Source organism: Neolamprologus multifasciatus, chromosome 5 (genome assembly GCF_963576455.1).
Source record: "Neolamprologus multifasciatus chromosome 5, fNeoMul1.2, whole genome shotgun sequence".
Classification (NCBI taxonomy): Eukaryota; Metazoa; Chordata; class Actinopteri; order Cichliformes; family Cichlidae; genus Neolamprologus; species Neolamprologus multifasciatus.
Genome location: NC_140443.1, coordinates 31,353,193 through 31,372,302, shown reverse-complemented (window position 1 = coordinate 31,372,302; position 19,110 = coordinate 31,353,193). Strand labels below are relative to the sequence as shown.

The 19,110-nt window shown below is 45.5% G+C and overlaps 2 protein-coding genes across 5 annotated transcripts in view; both read left to right on the top strand.

Moving 5' to 3' along the window:
• The window catches only part of shq1 (SHQ1, H/ACA ribonucleoprotein assembly factor), a 47,761-nt gene extending 38,256 nt beyond the window's left edge, over positions 1–9,505 (top strand). For all 4 annotated transcript variants that reach the window (XM_085158418.1, XM_085158417.1, XM_085158416.1 and 1 more), the window contains one exon: positions 8,318–9,505. In XM_085158418.1, coding sequence (XP_085014544.1) covers positions 8,318–8,957 — 640 coding nt within the window. In that variant the 3' untranslated portion in view covers positions 8,958–9,505. The remainder of the gene's footprint in view (positions 1–8,317) is intronic.
• A 5,146-nt stretch (positions 9,506–14,651) lies between these two features.
• On the top strand, positions 14,652–18,399 carry LOC146519107 (uncharacterized). Its single transcript, XM_085158421.1, has 3 exons — positions 14,652–15,158; positions 15,297–15,548; positions 16,145–18,399. Exons 1-3 carry the CDS (start codon positions 15,029–15,031, stop codon positions 16,252–16,254), a joined length of 492 nt encoding a protein of 163 aa, XP_085014547.1. The 5' UTR covers positions 14,652–15,028; the 3' UTR covers positions 16,255–18,399.
• The last annotated feature ends 711 nt before the right edge of the window (positions 18,400–19,110 follow it).

Below are 19,110 nucleotides of genomic sequence, written 5' to 3'. Positions count from 1 at the left end.
GGTATGGTTTTTAATCCGCCCTCGCACGTCCGTCCAATCCTAATTATCTCTGAATTGTTAGCAGACAGTATTATTTCAAATGGAGCAGCAGCCTCTCCAGTCCATTAGTTTCACTGTATGCTTTTGAAGGTCTTCAGCTGCCAAAACCCCCACAGAGATGCTGGACTGCACAGGAAAAAAAAGAGGGGGGAAATAAGCGAGTCGCCTCACTTTCTTTGTTTTGCCTGCCTTTATCAAAAAGCTTGGAGACAGGCCAACACAGATCCACGGCAGCCAGCGCACACGAAGCTTTATAAGCCTGTTGTTGTGTTACAGTACCTCAGAGAATCAGAAGGGCCGCAGCTTCCTTTTACCACACAAGTTTCTCTCGCAGCCACCCACCCACCCTTATTAATTGGGTCAATTATAGTCTAGCAGGACAAAAAAAAGAAAAACGCGGAGAATACAGACTACAAGCGCTTCAGGGTTAGTCTGAGGAGAGGATGAAGTGATTAGCAAGAAAATTTAGTCTGCTTTTTCTTTTGTGGAGCAAATGTGTGAATTGCCTCTGAGATGTGTGAAATGGACATTGACACATTGCTGCAAAAACTGGAAAATTGACAAGAAGCGGCTTAAGGATGGGCCGAGCCTCGCACCACAGCAGCTGAATGGACAGACTCAAATAACTGTGAATGGTAGGTGTGAAGTGAGCAGTCCTCAGAGACACAATGGGTTTTGTTCTCAACTGTAGAAAAGAGAGTGCATCACAGAAAAGCAACAACGGGCAACTGTCGAAAAATGAAGTTGTAGGCATTCTTTCCTGAGACCAGTCTTTTATTTATTTTTGGACAGCGGAGCAGCCCCTCGCTGGCTCTACGCGCTCGCAATGCCTCCCTCGCCCTGCCTCCCTCACCTTGTTCAACCTCAGCGTTGTGTCCTTGGCGGCGGCCGTCGGGGACATTTGTCAGCAGCTCTGACAAAAGCTCCCCCGCGGGTGGGGTGGGGGAGTTTCGGGAGCTCTAACAACTGCAAGTGTCTCAGGGCAAAGAGGTCAAGCGTGGGGTCAGTGTGTCAGCTGAGGCGTGTGGGTCAAACACCTTGAAAGTGCCCTTGTGCTCAGTGTCAACACTTTCTCCCCACGCTGCCTAGGACGACTGGTGGTTTTTGCCTCAGCGTAACTCTGTGTTATTGTAACACACAAGTCAAATACTACCCAGGTTTCCCCTTCAGCCTTTGGCACTTACAGATGTTTTTGTTTCACTTGTGCTCAAAGCTTTTCTGGTCACATTAACACAGCTCATGTGTCAATCTCCCAGCTGATCTGACACCTAAATGTTTGTTGGGAAGGGACTTCCAGCAGACAGCACCACACAACTGTCAAACAGCTGTCCTGAAAGCTTTGAAACAGATAATGGAGCTGCTCTATCTGCCGTTAGCCGCATCACTGAACGAGATCCTTAGAGGCCCCACCGGGCAGAACAAAGACACCAATGTCTCCCAGCTAACAGGGATAAGTAGTACAGATTTCCTCTCAGCAGGAGTCCACTCCAGATTTTTGTCTTGAGTACACAGCTCATCATAAACACAGAGTACTGTGCTTGAATAATTTCCTAAACCCTCGTGTGGAGTGTTCACTCCAGTTAATTCAATTGATTGTTGTATTTTGTTTTCTACAGGCGTATCAGAAAAGGGTGTCTAACACTGAATTGTGTCACATTGTGAGATACTAGAAAGAGATGTTAGCAGTGGGATATGAAGCAGACAGGCTGGAGAAGTAGAGGACTTGAAGGTTTTTTGTGATTACACAAGTCACATGGTGAGTGAGGAGGCAGTAAAAGCAGAGAAAAAGTAAAGAGCTGAGCATTTGTAGTAAAGATCCCATAATCCCAAAAGTAGAGAGTAAATCCAACTGGAACATTCTGACAAAAAGTTTCAAAGTCAATCCTGAGGACTTTAACTTCTTTGAGCTCAGACCAAACTAAAGCCTGCAATACTTGGAGCTTTTTTTTTTTAAATCCTCCTCTTAAACCTAAGTGATGATGTAGGAATAGAAACTTGTCACTTGAGACGCTTCTTTTTATTTGCCACCAAATCCACAAAGGACTAAGAAAGAGTAAAATAATGCTTTTTCTAAATCTGTGTCTTGTGATAGATTAATTTTTGAGATTTGGGAACATGACAACCCATGAGAATCCTTATGGATTCTAACTGGTTCCGCTTTAAGAGTCACCACCATCTCTAAGCAGTAGATCACAGACAAATTAATTACATCCTGCGTGGTCTAATGTTTGTGCATGTTGATGCTATTTAACCTTTTCGTTGTGATCACTTTTGGTGTCATTACTCAAAAAAAGTAATATTTAACACCATTTAACATGAGGCTACAGTCCGACACACCAACACAAATCCCTACCCAAGTGAGGACACACGATCTCTCCTTTAGTATCCTGAACACAAAGCCAACAGTACAAGCAAAGATGCAAACCAGCACAAAGACTATTTAAAGTGATCGTCATGGCGATTTCGACTTTAGAAACATGAACAGACAGAAATGGAGGCTGCAGCCCGACTGTTACTCAGTTTGTTACATGTTGAAGTTCAGGCTCTGGCTGCTGGGTTTGGTCAGCATTCAGTCGGCTTTGATGTCACTCATGGGTCTTGGATAGCTTAGCGTTAGCATGCTGTCCATCCAGGTGCTTGCAAAGAGCTGAAGTTACTTTACTAGTGTATTGTTTCTGCATCCTGTTCCTGGATGCAGTTTCTACTTTACCATTGTGCTGTCATCTTCTTGTGGAATAAAAATAGATGTAATGTCCATATCAGATGAAATCAGCTGATAGTAGTACAAGTGGAGCCAATAAGCTGGATTGATAGGTTAGCAGGCCAACAACTCTAAGGAATTCAACTACTGGGAACTGGTTCTTGATTGCCATCCCTAATGACAACCCCCAAAACCTTCACAAAATAGTTTCATCATTGGCTGATCTCCCTTTCAAAATGGAGTCTTGCAGTTCTACAGGGGTGTCAAACTCTAATACACAGTGGGCCAAAATTCAAAACTGGAACAAAGTCGCGAGCTAACGTTTATTGAAATATATTTATTCCTCCAGATATAAGAATGAATCTTTTCTTATGGACTCAAACACGTTTTGCTGAAAAACTGAATATGGAACAAGCAAAGCTTAATACTAAACAATATATATATTACTCTCCAAAAGTTGATTCTGTTCATCTGGACGTAGCGTTTTCTGGGAGAAACGTTTTGTCATTCATCCAAGTGACTTCTTCAGTCTCAGCTGACTGCAGGTTTCCCCAAACCTAAAAAAAATATATATATATTAGCTGTGTAATACCAGTAGCCCAGCTCTAATAGTAATGGTATGGCTTCGCGGGCCAAATGTAATTAGGTTGCGGGCCAGAGTTTGACACCTATGCAGTACTACACCACTCCCAACGATCCTGCGGTTTTTGTTTTTTCGTTTTTTTTAAACCCCTTCCTGTGCTCTTGACCAAGTGGTCAGAACAGAGCAGGAAATAATTTTCCAGCTGGATTTAGAACAGGATAGAATCTATCACGAATGTGTCAAACCAATGATTTTCCAATATGAATTTCAGTTTTGGGAACATGATGTAAATGGATTATTTGCACAGAATCTTCATTGATGTTGGAAAAGAAACTACAAGCATGCTTCTGATCACACTCGTGACCTGAGGGATGTGATGCACCACCTTCGGGCTCGGACGCTGGGGGCTCTCCCACTAATCGACTGATGTTTGCTCTCAGACTGTGACATGGAGACCAACCCTCGCAACCACGGTCGGTTAGAGGAAAAATGCGTATACCCTGACCAGTTGTTGAGTGGTTGCTGACTCACACTTGGTGAAATTGCCTCCTTGGGCTACAACATCTGTGACACCAACCATCAATACTTTCACATTCCTGGCAAGCATTCCTATTGTCCTCCTTGAGATTGCTTTAGTTGTTAGCAGATTGCTACAGTTGGCTGTAATTTGCATGGAAGATGCCAGCATGACTCTTGATGAGTAACACCTGAAAGACTCATACCAGAAACGGAGACCACAAGTCAAAGTTCTGTCACTGACACCAACATGTTTCAGAAGGTGCAACTTTTACTTTGAAGACAAACAGTCTCTTTTTCTGGTTTTTGCAGAAACGTTGGTGACTTTCCTACCAACTATGGGCAACTGTGGCAATCGCAAGGGGGTTTCAGGGCAGCAACTTATACCTGTTTGCAAGCAATTTGACATAGCAACCACAAGCAACCTCCTGCAACCACTCGCCAACCAGTCATGAAATGCAGTGAAATAGTTACCAGGCAGTTGCAACTGGTGTCTAGGGTTGAAATTTCCTGTTCCCAGTTGATACAATTCGGTGGAACCTTTTTATGATGTCAGCATCTGTTGCTCTGCTCTTCTCACATCCTTGCAGCAAATATGTTGTCTTCATAAGCATTTTAAGCCATTATATGACCGAAAAGAAAGAAAAAGGCAACAACAAAAAAAAGAAATGGAAAAAGTTCCTCCACACTTGTCTGCTCAATTGTGTGAACCATCTACCAGTGTTTCAAGGGTCCTCAGGCAGCTGTAATTGGGGTCTCAAACACTGGTTCCCTGGATAAATACATCTGTGTTTCTCATTTCTGAAACGGGAGAGGCTACAGCGCCCCGGACCGTTTCAGCATTCAGTCACACTGACGGATCGCGTCTCCCAGCGTTGGCTTTTATCCCCCCCTTCAGCCGGTGAATGATGCGTTTGCGAGTTACTCTGAGGAAATCTGGTGCTTATATTACACAGATTTCTGCGTCTGAGGACAAGCTTTATCTGAGATGTTTTCAAGAGCACAGACACGCTGAATGAGCTGCTCTTTCACTGAACACAAGCCTGATGAAAGAAATGTCAGATTGTAATTTAGCTCGGCTCTTTCACAGACAACGCACAGACACACACGCACTCTCTCCCTTCACGTTCTCATCTAAAGACTTTGGCAGATGGAGGCGTCTTTGTCTCGCCAGAAGTTTTCCAACCCTGAAAAAAGCCACCCCTCCTCAGTTTAATGAAGGCAAGCCACAACAGCAGTATAGTAATGACTGGATTGTGTACAACATTATCCCTCCCCCCTCCTGGACAGGGCCTTTGTGTTCACTGCAGGCCGAGCTTCTCCCACCACAGAGCAAGGGAGGGGAGAGAAAACAAGCGCGCCTCTCCAACGCTAACTCAATAATGACTTCCCACGGGGGAAAGAGAATACAGGGCAGTCTTTGAAGTGGCTGTGCTGCAGGAGGCTTCTCTGCCACAGTCTCACTACAGGAAGGGTTTTGCAGAACCCGGGACCCTGAACAGGCTCCATCATCATCATCATAATTATATGAGGTTACATTAAGCTATTTGTGATTGTTTAAAACAAAAACAGTGACTTTTAAACTCGGCTTTCCAAAGAATGCAGTGGTTGTCTGTGTTCACACATAAGTGACAGCTTCAAACAGCGTATACTTAGAGTGAGCAGTGCCCACAACAAACAGTTTCTGGTGCTCGTCTTGATTTTTTTTAAATTTTCTAAATGCTTGCATGTATTTAGAAATTCTTCTCATGTGATGCGTTTATGTGCTACTGCCCAAACTGGAAAATCCTCTTCAATTGCATTAACCAGACTTCAGTCAGACGCTTCACATTTGAAGTAATTTATTAGTTACAGCAGAAGAATACAGTTAAAGTTTGGCATGTTGGCTCCTAGCTCGTCACTTTTCTACGTGTCTGTAGTCTGTAGATGGCAGCTTTAGTGAGTTAGACCCAATCAGCCTTGAAAGTTTGTTAAATGGGTACTGAAGCATTTAATATGTTACAGGTGACATTTGTTTAGTAGGATCACTTCCTAGCTGGGGTTTCCTTTTCATGCAGCTTTCTTGACAGTGAAGATCATCACGCAGCTGTCTTGCACTCGAGTTGCAATATCCGCATCCACAAGTGTTTTAGGTCTGAGTGACGGATTTCATCATCATCGGAGGGTGAATGCGAGGCTGTGTGTGGATGTCTGTAAACTCCAACTACACATGCTAACGCCAAGACGACAGGTGGTCATGCATGGTTTCCTTAAGCGATTTTTTTAATTGCACCCGGATCTTGAAATTCCGGGGACTTTTGTTAATGAACTAAAAAGACCCTTCTGATAGTTTGCCTGCGGCTCCTCGGTGCTGTGAAGATGAGGCGAGTTGAGACTTCACAAAAACGAAACGATGGCATTACATTTGCTGTCTTGTCTCTCTGCTCTCTGTGGCAGAGCTGTGGGTCCGTGTCTGTCTGGTGGGTGGAGCTGAGACGCATCTGGCAATGTGGTGCCTTCCCACAGAGATGCGGGGTGGTGTGGCTGTGTTTATTTGTGATTTGTGGATGCAGTGAAACCATCTGAAATGACACTTATTGCCAACGCCACTTCTATTCTTAAGCAGCCAAGTTCTGTTTATGAGAAGAGTCTCTCAGCATACGGTGGCAAACTGATTTTTGCGAGGTATTGCAGAGATGACCGTGAGACGAGTGAGAGAGACTGTTGATGTTCAACCAGACTGTCACCTGGCGAAAGCCCCACTGAATTTTGACATTTGCCAACATACTGGCACCAGCTGGGGATAATTGCTGGGCTCAAAGTTGGAGCCACTGACATCAATGACTGTGGGATGGGCTACTGCAAGAAATCCACCAATGATCACCAGCCCTCGGATTCTGTCCACCATGATTTTTGTTCCATGGAAATTAGAACAACTTCTGTTTTTAAACAATCAGTTTAAACATTACCTAAGTGTGGACTGGGAAGGTGCAGCTGAGAACAAGTGGATCACTTATCCCACCAATCTGCAGTTGATTCTCTTCTGGCTGTCGTGGTGCCGAGAACGGGTGTCCTCATGCTACAGCACAACTATGAGATCCGTTAACATAGTTCCTCCTGAGGTCCTAAATGAATGCAAAGCCCCTACATGCTGCTTCCATAAACACTTTACTCACCAGAATGGGGAGCTCATTAGGCGTGCACGGTAATGAGGAGCCATCCTGGTGCTCAGCAGTGGGTTAATTGGGCCAGAGAGAGCAACAGCAGCCGTGTGTGAGAAAAAGAGTAGCCCCTCTAAACATACACACACATGGTTTCTCCCACCCTGAATGGACACAGTCTGAATCGCAGTGACCCGCAGAGGTCAGCTCGTAATCACCATGGCAATGAGAGGAGGGACAGGGGATGGGGGCACACACGCCCTAACTGCACCGGGGAGCCCAATGGCAACCACTTAAGTTTTTGGCAGCATGGCATGCTTTCCCAGCGTGAATAATGTGCAGGCTGGGGCCTCCACACAATCTTATGCCTTTACACAAACGGGGCCTTGTAGGAGGACATTCATCAGCAATAAAAACGCGTCTTTCTTCAAGCAGTCGCAACTATAAAACGAAAGCGGCGGGATGGGAACTCTGTTTAATGTACTGCTTTATGAGGGCATTCTCTTCATCTTAATCTTTGGAGACATTTAGCTGTTCAGGCCTCAGCCTGCGCGCTCTCTCTATCCACGCTTTTATTGACTGTATTGCAGTGTGACTGGGAGCACAACTCCACAGTCTTTAGCCTCTTAGGGCTGATTTGCTTCCACACAATGCACAAAGCGCTCATGTTTATTCTGGTTTGTTCCAGCTGCAGCTTTTATTATTGGATGTTTGGAGTTTTTTTGTTGTTTTTTTTCCTTTTCCTCTCCAGCATCGAAACACTCAGGATATATTGACCTCATCTCGACTAATCGTGCCATACGCAGCGGTTGACTTAGCCATTTCATATTTATAGGTGGAAGTGTGTGCATGTGATTTTTGCATGCACGGACTGAGGTGGAGAAGGAGGAATAGGAGGGGTCTGCCTCCCTCTGTAATCCCTCTCGGTCTCTTATCACCTCTTCCAGAGAGCGCAGCAGTTGGGGGAGGGAGGAGAAGATCCCAAGGCTCGTGTATCAGCAGCGCTCATCTTCCTACATTATTAAACATCCATATTTCCATATTTCATTGAGCCCCCGTCGCCTCTGCAAATCGCGGTCTACTTAGCATTCATATGAGAATGGGCTTTGGTTAATGGGTATTAGATTTGTAGATGGTTATCCTGTGGCTATGTCTTTAGTACGCAGAGCCAGTCGATCAGTCAGTTGTCATGCCGCTCTCTCTCCCAGGTACCACTGATGAAGTGGTAGTTGGATCTCTCTTTTTTTCCCCCGTTCCCTTCCCTGCGTGTAAGTGTCGTATTGAGTTGAAACTTTCTGCCTTCCTAATTACTTTTTTTCCTCTGTTTCATCTTCACAGGTCCAAGAAGGTGGCAGACTTGGCAGCAACGTTGGAAAAAGCAACCCTGCAAAAAACCGACTTGGAGCTGGAAATCGACGAGTTAGAGGACGCTGCGAGGATCGTGGCGGTCGAAGAGGAGCAGCAAGCTTCCAAGAGGGCTCCCGTATCCAGCGACGACAGCAGCAGCTCTTCTGACAGCAGCAGCACTTCCAGTGACAGCAGCAGCGAGTCGTCTAGTGAGAGCGAGGAATCTGAGGCTGAAGAAGACTGCACCGAATCCAAGGAGGGAGGAGGAGGAGAGATGTTCAAGGACAACCCTCCAGAACCCCAACCCTCCGCCTCCGTTTCTCCCACCCCCCAGTCACCCACGAGCTTTTCAGCAGAAAAAAGGAGAGAGGATGCCCTTCCCTCAGCCTCAGAAGGCTCCAGACGGCTGATTCAGGTGCTGGGGGAGCGGGTGGCGGAGGAGCTGAGAATCTCTCCAGATTCCAGCCACAAAGGAGCGAGACAGCCGAGCAGCGCTGCGACAGAGACTGAAGGCACGTCTGGGAGGAGCGGCGGCGGGACTTTGTTAGAGCCGAGTCCTCGTAGAAACCCTCTGCTCATTGTCCAAACACAGCAAGATCCCGATGCTCTTGAAGGGGACTCTATCAGCTGATGGAAAGGAATTTGAAAGTTCCAGGATTTCATTTTAAACTCCTTGTCAGATGATTTCAGGAAGTGTTTTTTTTTTAAGGATTTCTTTTCTGTATTTGAAATTACTGCGTGTTGTTTTTGTCGTGTAATTATAGGGTCTTAACCCTCTTAAAGGAATATTTTTGTACAGTATTTGTTTTTTGTTAATGATAAAACTTCTTTAATGCTGCAAACGTGCAAAATAATCTTGTTTTATTAGGATAGTTGCAGGCAGCCAAACCTACTTTTTATTTTGTTTGTTTTTGGCCTGTTATCTGTCTACTATCCACGCGGCACACTTGCTATACAAATACATTCGTGCTCTCTGAACATAGTGTGTGATTTTATATGAATAATTTCTGCTTCTTTTTAATTATTCATGTAATTTAACAGCGTCTGCGAGCTCAATCCAGTGCGCTGACATCTGCTAACAGTGGTCTCTATTAACCATGTGTATTTACATATTTACACAGTCAATCTGCATATTCCTGTCGGGCTTGAATAAACAAAACACTGCAGGAAACTGACAAACTTTGTGTGTGTGTGTCAGTCAGCCAGAGCTGCTTTTTGAGATCTTTTCTTTTCCTAACAAATAGCAGGAAAAGCGCTAACCTCCTAAACCCTCGGCATTGATTGAAGTGGAAAAGACTCTGCCTGCACTAAACAGGGCAGCGGAGCACGCCGGAGTGATTGATTCATCTGGTGTGAACGGAAGAGTGCCGTCGACACAGCTCAATATCATCGGCCGCGTCTAACAGGCGAGACAAAACAAACAGGGAAGCACATGTCATGCAGATAGATGAGGTCTGCGAGCGGGGCTGCGGCACAGGAGCTGTTTGTTTGAGAGATAACAGCACCCAGGGGCCAGAGGGAGCTGCAAGATAGAGGGGCAGAGGACCAGCGGAGACTAACTGACGCTCCGGACTCTTAGCCCTGAAGATGTCCGCATGCCGTATCCTCTCTGCTTTAGCGCTCTTTGTGTGGAAATAAATTTCCCTCGAGTGGGACTTGATTCCTTTAATTGAGGGAGAAAAAATGCAGGAATGACCCACGTTAGAATTCCTCAGGCTTTGTGATCCTTTCGGATTATAACTGAGCAGAAAGAGTGACTGATGTGGCACAACTGCAGCGTTGCCCGAGGCGATTTCATGAGGAATCTCATCCAGTGTGATTGGAGGCAACTCTAGAGCCACCGGTGATGGTGGCTCCTTAGGCTGGAGCTGTCTGTAGTATTATGTTACAGAGATGGATGCTGTTGTTAAGCACCTCCCAAGACGGCATCGCCTCCCTCGCAACCACCCCCTTGGGGACGAGCGCCATCATCACTGCGACTGAGATGAGTTACGGTGTGAAATTGGGCCCATTTTAAACACCCCATATCATTCTGGGGACATGAGTCCTGGGACCGCGTGGCCCCTGCAGGCGGTCGTTTCCTTCTCCCCACTGGCTTTTTCCATATTGATTAAGTGACACGGGGCTCTGTTGCCATTTTTCATCTTAAAGTGGCCTCCGTATTCCTCCATTAGTGCCGCCGTTCTGGAGCCTGACTGAGAGATCTGCGGCTGAGCTCGCAACTTCAGTTGGTTCTTTTTGCAATTAATACTCTCAGCCGACAGACATTTTTCAAGAGGCTAGGCCGCGGTTAAGTGAACGGAGCTGATTAATTAAACAAGGCAATAATTAATGTGACACGTGTGCTTTATTTGGACTTGAATTTGATAAATCAGCCACTTACCAGTGTAGCAAGTGTGGCCCTTTGACTTGCAGGGCTCTAAAAAAAACTGCAAGACTAATTAGGGTGGTCTGTGTAGAGCCAATTAGTAACATCGGATGACTAATAGTGAAGGTAACTCTATTAAAGCTCGTAGTATAAGTTTAAGTAAGAGGATCTTGCACAAGCACCATTTCTCATGCCCTTATCACTCGACTTATCTTTTTAAGTAAAAAAAAAATCTCTGTTCACAATCCAGACCTGCTAGGCTTTAAATTATTATGCCAACATGAACATGAGCAGTAAATGGGAGTGGGAGCTGATTCTAACTCACAGATATAGTCTTGAAGGAAGCCATTGCTATTTCTGTTTATTCACTCTGTTTCTGAGCTTTAGAGGGTCACACTGACTCATCTGTCCAGCGCTTCCCATCCAGTGATTGCGTTCATTGAGCCATCAATGAAAAGATTGAATGTCTTACTCGAGTACACCCTTCCTGTGCACTCATTGGGAATGACTCGTCTTTCACGTAGTCTAAGACGGATGGCAGATAACATCACGTTCCAGATACCTCAGGTGTCGGAACTTGGGAATAACAACACTCTGGTGTTAAATCCATCATCTTCTGGAGCCGGCTGCCTGGATTCACTTAGCTGGAGGTGTCAGGGGTGAGGCCTAAACTAGGAAGTATTTTGTGATTGCAAAACTCATGTAGCAGGGGCAAATATCAGTGTCTTCTTGCTGCAGCAGGGGCAGGTACAGATGGAGCTTCCCAAAACCTCCATCTGATCTCCTGTTCCCAAGCTCATGGACTTTTCTTCCCAGTAATCAAGTGCCTGTCTTAACTTTAACTTAAAGACATGCCTGCCTTTTTGACCCACTCATCAGCTTAGTAGTTGTTCTCTTTATGCTTAACCATCTCCTGGCTGTAGCGTTATATTTAGTGGGCAGATTTACAATGTTGGACTGATCTTTCCAAGAGCAAGAAAGGAAATTGAAAGTTCTTCTCCAGAATACCCCTTAAGGATGAAGTCGCAAAGGTAGGTTTGGAGCTTAACTCCGATATATGTGGAACTTAAGTGCAGCATCATGTACCTTAGTTCCTGCTCACATTGACATCATGCCCAATGTGAGCATGCCCAATCATGAAAAGTGACGCAAAGGCTAACAGTAAGTGTGCGAGCCCTAGGTGCCCACAAAGAGCTAACACATGAATTAATTTGCAGTCGTTCGGGCTGGATATCTGTGAAGATTAAACTAACCATGTGGCCTTTTCATATAAAGAAGCTGTAGAGCAGCTGGTCGTCAGTGACCCTGCTTGGCCTTACTGTGAATACAGATATAAAAATAATCTCACTAATGTGGTAGGGATTCCTTCCCCGCTTTTTGTTTTATGTGGGAAAGGCAGCGCCAAGGACGGTGTTGTCACTGGCCCCCCTCTCCCCGTGACACACTGCCTCTGGTTGATTGTAATAGAAAACTCAATCTCCACTCCTGCTCCTGAGAGGCAAAGCGATTCTGGTGCTTGAAAAGATTAATAGCCCTCTAGAAGAAATGAATCAGGTGCTCCTCAGGGTCTGACTCCTCCAGTGGGCGTGCAAATAGAAACCCCTTTTGTGTACCGTCTCCTTTCTGTCTCGCCCGGCCCGCCGCAGCTCTCCCGTTTGTGGCCTTCCGTACTGACTGGTGTCGCTCCGAGGCTTGGCAGGCGACGAGAACGGGAACGGCGGCCGGACACTACCGCAAGAGAAGCATTTCCCCTTCGGCTGAGTCTTCCGGCTTTGTGCTCGGTCCTCTTAAAATGACTGGCGTATGGTAATGAGGGAATGAGTGCATGGGATGTGTCTCTCAGGCTGACAGTGCTGACAGGGAGGGATTATCTAAATGGGCTATTTTCATGCTCTTAATCACAAAAGAAACATTGAAACACCCCCCTTTCCGCAGTGTGTGGGAGCGTACGTGTGTGTGTGGCTGTGTGTTGACAGCGCCGGCATCCACTTGTCGTCAGTAGCGTTGCCTGGCTGATTCACTCTAATTGGTGTGAGCAATGTCCGTTAAATCACTCCCTAACTCTCAGTGGACATGTGCTATCAGGCAGCTTAATGCTGCAAATTGCCTCAACCACGCCAGAGCCGTGTGTGTGTTTGTGTATGTGTGTGTGTGAGAGAGCGAGAAAGCCTCTCATCGTTGTACCACCTTGTTAAGTGCGTTGGGGTTGCAGGGATGTTGTTAAGGTGTTAAGGTAGAGGAGAGTTATCTGGAAGAGTAGCCAGGCACGAGGCTCGACTCCGACCCGCTGATATGTGAACATAAACGCTCGACTCCTCCGCTTATTGCATTACAATGCTCCCCCCAAGGACATGACAGCTGAGAGACAGTACAGCTTGTCATAATTTCACACTTGTAAACAACAGCACATTCCTAATGAGGCTGCTTCCACATTGTGCTGTCTCGAGCCTGCTCCTTCTTTTGTCCACAACAGTTGTTCCTTATCTGAGCCAGTCCACGCTCGTGCATATGTCTCTGCGCTTTCCAAAAAAAACAAGTGTGTTTGTTTTCGGAGCTAAAACAGCTGTCAAACACGATTAATATTTCAGCGAGAGACTGTGCCTGAGGGAAAGTCTAAGTGCTAGGGGAGCTGGAAACAACAAACCAACACTGTTGCTTTCTGGTCTTCTCCCGCTTTGTCTGCTGTATGTGTTCGCCCCCGACCCCCTCCTCGGAACGAAGAAGTGATGTGAAATCAGAATAAGCCAGGTGTATCCCTTCATACGCTGTCGATTGAACGATCACAGGTGGAGGGTCTTTGATATTTCCTTCCAGAGATGAGGTAAAAAGAACTTCTGAGCTGAACCCCACCCCCACCGTCGAAACCCCTTCCACGAGACGGCGTTTGCTCTGTTCACAGGACGTGCCCTTTGGCCTCTCTGTGATGTCCGTGTTTCTTCCCCGTCCCGCTTTAGAGCGGAGCCAAACTAACAATGCCTCACGGATATAAGAACGCTGACAAACAGACGAGGAACAAAGATTTCTCACGATTGTACTCCGAGACAAGCTCCCCTGCTATTGCCTGCAACAACATCTTGACACAGATAAAAGCTTCTGCTTACATGTAAACACAGAAACACACTCAGGTACTTTTTTTAAAAAAGAAATTCCCCGCTGGTTCCAGTGCCTCTGCTAGCATGCACCAAGCGAACACATGCATAGACTGTTCCACCTGAAAATTGCATGATTCACAGTTCAGAATAATCTGTATTTGATATTGATCAAAATCTGATTTGTTTTTTGTCTGCTTGTTCACTCTACAAATAAAATGTGACAGCAAACGTGCTCTAGTGTGAAGCGGCCCGCATGCGCAAAAGAAGACGTCACACACAACGCGCTCTGTTTAGACCCAGAGCAAACAGTATTGTTTGACTGATGGTCGTTAATATAAAGACTTGTTTCGGACTTTACGTTTTCCAATTTTGCTGTAAGTTATAGAGTTATTTTGTTCTTTACATATGGCCTAATAATGATCCTTATTGCTGTTTTAGAGGAGCGGTGCTTCAAAGGATAGTTGCAGATTTCTGTCAGAATCTGCAGATTATACAGTACAAATAAAATGTTCACGTTTCTCCAACGTTGTCTTCCCAACAGTTTCACTGACATCTACACTGGATGGTCAGGAAGCGTTCACGATGTCTTCTCGGGCGCTTCTCCGGCACTGATAACTGGCGTCTGTCTTGTGTCAGTGACGTAAAAGACGGATTTAATGCGACATGACCCTTCAAACAGCAGTCGCTTTCTAAAACATCAGATATGTATCGGATTCAGTACCACATACGAAAGTGACCCGGGTCGGATTTGAAAATATCGGATTTGCGCTGTTCACACTGTCATAGCATTATCGGATATGGGTCGCAGAGGGTCAAAAAAGTCGGATTTGATGCGCTTTCGCCTGCAGTGTGAACACAGCCTTACGGTGTGTTCACACCGAACGCGATGGACGCGAATAGAGCGTCAGGTTTACATGTAAAGTCAATGGAAAAGCGCGATGACGCGCGATTGCGGGTCCCGCGAAAATTCGGAAGCAGATTTGCGTCGCGAAAACGCCAAAACTCGTGAAACGCGCGTCAGTGTAGCGCGTCTGGCGCGTTTGACTCGCGAATAAAACCACGCGCGTGAGTTTTTGTGTTGCATTTTGTGCATACGCGCGTTTCGCGTCTACCGCTCGAGTTGGAAAAATCTGAACTCCAGCGTCAAATCGCGCCGCGACAACCAATCAGGGGCCTGGTGACGTGGCTCTGACCTAGGTCAAAGGGGCAGATCCAGCCAAAGCCCTTCATTCTTCATTCAGTATGGAGGAAAAGCTAATCAGTGCCGTGGCTAATCACCCGGAGCTATACGATGCTAGCTACTACTTTTACCGAGACAGGAATAAAAAGGACCTAGCTTGGAGACACATAAGTGAGGAGATCGGGCAACCTGGTAAGTTCATTCCTTCTTTTTAATTTTCAGACTGACCCGATGAACCCGCGCAAAAGCTAGCAAGCCCGCCTACTGTCCCGCTATTTTCCCACTGATGTACAAATACCTTTCCGCTAACAAGATAATGCGTTTATTCAGAGGACATCTGCAGGAGAAAGTGGAAGAGCCTCAGGGACACTTATAATAAGGAGAAGAAGACAGAGAAGGAGAAGAGGAGTGGGTCTGCAGCAGGATCGGGGAGAAAATGGAAGTTCTTCGCGGTCATGGGGTTTCTGGACCCCTTCCTCACCCCGCGGGAGACTAGCGGTAATATGGTGCGGACCGTGGAGAACTTCTCCCCCGAGGACCAGGGACAGCCCGGAGAGGCAGCAGGGGAGTGTCAGTCAGAAGGTATGTTTACATTGAGTTAATGTAGGCAGTTAATTTATGCGTGTTGTCATACAGGAACATATTTTGTTTATTAATAAACAATATACAGTAGTCCCGCTGTTCATCCGTCACTGCCTCGCCTTTTCGCTGATTTTTTTTATTGCACCATACAGCTTTCAACGATGCGCATTGCATTCTGCAGCCCAAATGACAAATCTCCTCCGTGTCGTGTCTCCTGCGCTTGCCAAACTTATCATGTTTGGTTTTGATAACCATCACGTCCAATAGAAAAAAACAGCACAAAAACACTCATAACTATGACCCTCATTCGGAAATAGACACCTGCACCGGGAGCAAAAAAGGCGCACAAAAGTGGCGCCGCAGACGGAGAAAAAGCGCGGCATAATACTTTTACGTTTTAAAATCGACAAAGGTTTGCACTTTGAGAATCAACTTGTGAGAACTGTGACTACTGTTCATGTGCTGCAATAAATGAGAGACCACTGTATATAATAATAAGTATATAAGTATATAATAATATAATATTCTCTATGACTATTGTCTTCAACCTATATTAACATTAATAATAATATTAACATTTAATATTGTCTTCATAGAGTCAAGTAATCATGCAGCAGAGTCCTCAGCTGTCTCTTCTCCTGGCTCTCCAGTCCCTGGTCCCTCAGCTCCTGCTGCTGCACCCACAGGTATGAACATCAAGCACTGACAGCTTTTTACTTGCTTGGATTCCCTTGTGATCACCTTTACTAAATATCTACAACCAATCAGTTTATATCCTGTTTTTTTTTTTCAATTTTGAAAATGAAAATCTAGTAGCAGCCTTCTCATTACTTTGTGTTGTTTTGTGCTGTGTTTTACAGGCCCACAGCGGAGGACAGCTCGAAGGCGGGCGAGGGACGGGTCCCAGGACGGTCCATCTGCGGTGGAGCTGGCCATCCTGGAGTCCCTAAAGAGGCCACGCCCGTCTCCAACTGAACATTTCCTCCTCGGCCTTGTTCCTGCTCTGGAGAGCATGCCGCCTCAGACACGAGAATTCGTGAAATTTCAAATTTATAAATTAGTTTTTGAAAACAGCACAGCTGTGTTAAATTTGGAAACATTGGACCCTAATGATCAGTAGTTTTCTGATGAGGCAGCAGCTCTCCAGGGCAGAAACAATGTTCTTATTTTTCTCCTCCTTCTCCCTGAGGCTCTTCCACTCCAAGCTGGGTCCTTTTTATTCCTGTCTCTCTGTAAATAGTTACATTTCATATATTTATGATAAATGTTTTTGTTAATGAATTTATATTTTTTCAAATAAACATTTATAATGACAAAATGTCTCTGTTCTACTACACAGCAAATATTGGCACCCGACTTGACACAAGTAGAATTTATTTCATATTATACTAATGACAAAACATACTAATACAGTGGGATGCAAAAGTTTGGGCAACATTGTGAAAAGTAATTATTTTCTTGTACAAATCACTGGTTGTCACAATAAAAATAGTCAGTTAAATATCATATAGGAGACACACACAGTGATATTTGAGAAGTGAAATGCAGTTTACAGAAAGTGTGCAATAACTGTTTAAATCAAGCAGGTGCATAAATTGGCAACACAAAAAAAGAGAAATGAAATAAATATTTAGTGTATATCAATGTGTGTGTCTCCTATATGATATATGTAAGTGACATTTTTCATTGTAACAGCGATTCATACAGGAAAATAATGACTATTAATAAGGTTTCCCAAACTTGTGCACCACACTGTATATAGGAACATAGTGAAGACAAGTTACTTAAGAGAGTAAAAATAGGTTAGTTTATTTTGGAGTAGAGCTCCATTTATTAAGAAAAAATTAAAAGGACAGGAACACTCTTTAGAGGTTTGTGGGTGGCTCTTAAAAGAGCCGTTGTGGGGAAGTCACTCGGACTTCAAACAGGTTACTCCTTTGGTTGCCAAGACACAGCTCCCTCCGCCGAGAAGTGAGCCATGAATTTCTCCCTCACCAGGACAGCCTCTCTGGAGGAGTTGTTTGCTGCCATACGACCCAGGCCTTGCAACGGCTCCACCACAGCAGGTGCCCCTCTCTCGTCCACACAGCGCAGAAAATTGTGGAGAACACAAGTTGCCTTCACACACTTCTCCGCTCCGTCTAAATAAAAAGGAGTGAGTATCACTACAAAGGTTAACTCAGTGGTCCTAATGCTACAGTTTGATATCAGCAAACACCGAGCGCATACATTGATATGACACCACAGCCATGCTATCATTCAAACACTGATAACAGCATAAATCGAATTAAATCGGGACTTGATGAGACCTTCTGAGTATCACTAGAAATATTATAAACAGTCGTCTCCGTACCACAGTTTGCTTTCAGTAAAAACCGAGCATTCACTGTTAGCATAGCACATCCACGTTAGCAGTGTATAAATGGATAGTTTAGCATATATTAGCACAGGTATCAATAAAGGACTACCATATTAAATACTTTTACTAACCTCAGGCAGATGGACAGGCGCTCTGCAGGTGGGATTGAGCGCCTGTAGTTGGTGTCTAGGCGGGCGATTCTGGGACCGACGCGGGAAAGCAGGTCCTCAAACTGGCCGAGTGAAAGACGGTGATATCGCTGAAATCGGCCGTCATCCAGGCGCAGCTCCTGGAGCAAATGGTGAAACTCACCAAACTGCTCACGCCTCTGGAGGACCTGATGGACCCAGGTACGGCGAGGGCGTCTTTTACGCCGCTGCTCTGCTCTCCACAGTACATAGAGAAGGGAGACTCTCTCTTCAAGCGCTAACTCGACAGCTGCCATCTTGCAAAGATACCGGTCTGGCACAACTTCCTCCCACATCCCTCCCACATTTCCGGTTCACGCGCGTCAAAATATCATATTTTGAAGCGCGTTGGATTTTTCTTGGACACGCGTTGAGACGCGAATGTGCACGCGTCAAATTAGGGGCGTTTGGGGCGTTTTTGTTCGCGTCCATCGCGTTCGGTGTGAACACACCGTAAGTCCCTCCCACTGCGCGGTGGACGGGGCTTAAATTAGGAGTTCTGTCTCTAAGCCCATCCCACTTTGTGGTAGGAGGGGCTTCTGGACTGACAGTTCACATTGTGTAATGACTGCATTAAGGACAGCGTCTCCTATTGACATCACAGATGCAAGACAAGAAAAAAAACTCCCTAAAGCCAAGTGACATTACCTGCACATGAATTTGACCCAAACTGTGACGTGTGACAAATGATCCATTTGAGCAGGAATAAAATAGCAAACAGGAATGAGCTGACTGACATCCCAGAATCCACACAGCAAGCACAATACACTGTCAGCTTTTGCCATAGGCTCCATGGCAGGTGGGTGTGGATGTCAGCAGAGACTCTCAAGTCAAGTCATCTGACATCTTCAGCTTCACTGCTGAAAGTTACGCAGTGAAATGGACCGTAGCCATAGCGAAAGAGAGACTAAGGGTGTTTTCACGCCGGCTATGTTTAGTCCGTTTAAATCAAACTCATTTTCCACTCTGGTACGCATTGCAAGTTCCAGATAAACACCTTCCTGGTTTAAACACA

Excerpts from the sequence above, each read along its gene's own strand:
- LOC146519107 (XM_085158421.1), top strand. The coding sequence starts at position 15,029 with ATGGAGGAAAAGCTAATCAGTGCCGTGGCTAATCACCCGGAGCTATAC. Across the intron at positions 15,159-15,296 it reads TGAGGAGATCGGGCAACCTG|AGGACATCTGCAGGAGAAAG; the intron begins GTAAGTTCATTC and ends GCGTTTATTCAG. Across the intron at positions 15,549-16,144 it reads AGGGGAGTGTCAGTCAGAAG|AGTCAAGTAATCATGCAGCA; the intron begins GTATGTTTACAT and ends TTGTCTTCATAG.